Source organism: Athene cunicularia, assembly GCF_003259725.1.
Source record: "Athene cunicularia isolate RWA chromosome 19 unlocalized genomic scaffold, athCun1 chr19_part1, whole genome shotgun sequence".
Taxonomy (NCBI): domain Eukaryota; kingdom Metazoa; phylum Chordata; class Aves; order Strigiformes; family Strigidae; genus Athene; species Athene cunicularia.
This window is the reverse complement of record NW_020799124.1, coordinates 8,267,716-8,269,882: the sequence shown is the minus strand read 5'-3', so window position 1 is coordinate 8,269,882 and position 2,167 is coordinate 8,267,716. Positions and strand designations below refer to the sequence as shown.

Genomic DNA, 2,167 nt, shown 5'->3' with positions numbered 1-2,167 from the left:
TTCTAAACAAGCAACTTGATTCCCTGGTTTTCCCTCCGCTGCCCTCTGGCCTGCACAGACTGACCCTCGCTGCAGAAGTCCAGAGATCAGCATCAGGAATCTCCTCCGTGTGGATTCCAGGAGTCAGCCACACAGCAAGGACATGTGTGGTTAAAGAAAGAGAGTGGTTTTACCCAGCTGATTCTCTACGAAGGTTCAGAAGTCGGGGGAGAAAGAATTGCAAAGTGTATTTTATACTTTTAATGCATTTCTTAATTGCAGTAACTTCTACATTATTCACAAATTTAATGTCTTCCAAACATTTACGCTAGTAAAGTAGAAATCAGTATTGATATTTTGTGATACGTCCATAGCGGAGATTCAAAACCTGCTGAGGCCAACAGAATGATGTACAGAGAGGATAATGTATTCTGAGTCAAGTACAGATAGGAGCTTAAGTGACCTCAGAGAAAACAAGCATACCAATCTTCACAACATTTCTACAGGAAAATCTCATTAAACACAAATAAAATTACTTTTGTTATTTAGTAGAAAAATAGGACACTGGAGAACAGAAAGAAAAACAAACAAAATATGTATATATATAAAGCAACATAAGCTAAAGTAGGACAAGGTGATCGAGTTGCTCATTTCCTCCAGTGACTTCTAGATCTTCGGTCTGTGGAGCAGCGTGGTGTCCTTGCTGAAAGCAAACACAAGCTACCTCTTTGCAAACATATGTGTAGTGGTAATCAACCCTGAAATTTCCACAATTGGGCTGACATTCAGTATTGAAGCAAATAGATCTATTTCCCATCAGAACCTCGACAATCACTGTCTCACTCTTCTCTACGTGCTTCCCAAGTCGTTGGCTTTTAAAACACGGGGAACGGCACCTTGGCCTTAAGCAGACACTGCTCATGGAGTCGAAGTGTCCTCACTGACAAAAACATCCACTGTCACCGGACCTGGCATCAGGCTGGAAACACACTTACACATTCTTACAGGTCTTACTTAGATGGTGTTTTTTAATAATTCTTAAAATAAACAACAGCAATGTTGTGTTCAAAGTTAAAAGTTCCTAAAGTCAGGAAGGTACCTGCACAGTCAGGTTATCCAGCCCAAAATTTATTCTCAATCACCAGTTTTGGAGAGACATTTTACAGGTTTCTTTCTTCCCCTCCTTCTCCAGGGAGCTGCTAAATAGGTGCAAACTGACACAGTTCAACAGTTTTTAGTCTAGACCCCAGTTGGATTGGAGGAGTAAGAGATTAGGGGAGATGTTTCTGGAAAGATAAATCCCTATCTTTTAAAGCAAGATGTCTAAATGATTTTTGTTGCCTTTTCAGAATTTCCATTACAATAACTGATCTTGCTTCTTTATCTTTTTGCTTTTCTCTTCAACATCTTTCAGCACATCTTGCAGTCTCTTAGCATTCTGTGTCAAGAAAGCAAAGCTTTCTTTGAAGTTGCCAGTCCCGTGCTCCCTACAGATATTCTCAAGCCCATCAAACCACTGCAAAATCTTCTCAAGCTCAGCCTGAACAACCTTCTGTTCTTCCAGTTCTGCTCGCAGCGCCTGCCCAGCAGATGCCTCAGCCCTGTACTGCTTCTGCAGCTGCTGGATCTCATCCTGAAGCGCCTGGAACTGCTCTTTGCTGTAGGGGTACTGCTCGTGGACCTTGTCTTCAGGAAGGAGCACATTCTTAGGGATGTTTAACACCAGCTGCAGAAGCACTTCTTCCATTTTACTGAAGAGTTTGTCAAGGTGCTTCTTCATGAAGAGAAGAAATTCCTCTGTACTTTTCCGGATTTGGGAGGGTGTGATTTTACACCCAGGAAGCGCCTCCAACTTCTTCAGGATTACAGTCTCAACCACCAGCATCACTTCGAAGAGGTAGTCCTGGAAGGCGATGTAAACGCGCAGCATGCACGTCTGGGGGGTGAAGCCAAAGAACTGCGCTTCGTAGGCCATGGGGTTGACCGACATGGTGGCGGGGGAAAGCCGGGAAGGGCGGGAGAGAGAAACGCAGCCCCGGGGGAGACGGGCCTTGCTGTAGGCGGGAAGACCGAGCCCGGACCTGAGAGGAAGCCGGTTTCCACAGGAGGCCCAGCGCAGCCGCGGCCTCCCGCGCCGCCACTGAGGCACTGGGGCCGCTCCTCCCGCTCTAGTGCCGCAGACCCAGGC

The 2,167-nt window shown here is 45.6% G+C and overlaps 2 protein-coding genes across 2 annotated transcripts in view; one reads left to right on the top strand and one right to left on the bottom strand.

The window, feature by feature from the left end:
* Positions 1–229: 229 nt before the first annotated feature.
* MIS12 (MIS12, kinetochore complex component) lies at positions 230–2,161 on the bottom strand. Its single transcript, XM_026861775.1, has one exon. It carries the CDS (start codon positions 1,967–1,969, stop codon positions 1,337–1,339), a length of 633 nt encoding a protein of 210 aa, XP_026717576.1. The 5' UTR covers positions 1,970–2,161; the 3' UTR covers positions 230–1,336.
* Positions 1,968–2,167, top strand: part of DERL2 (derlin 2) — a 6,065-nt gene continuing 5,865 nt past the window's right edge. The window contains exon 1 of the mRNA XM_026861864.1: positions 1,968–1,973. Coding sequence (XP_026717665.1) covers positions 1,968–1,973 — 6 coding nt within the window. The remainder of the gene's footprint in view (positions 1,974–2,167) is intronic.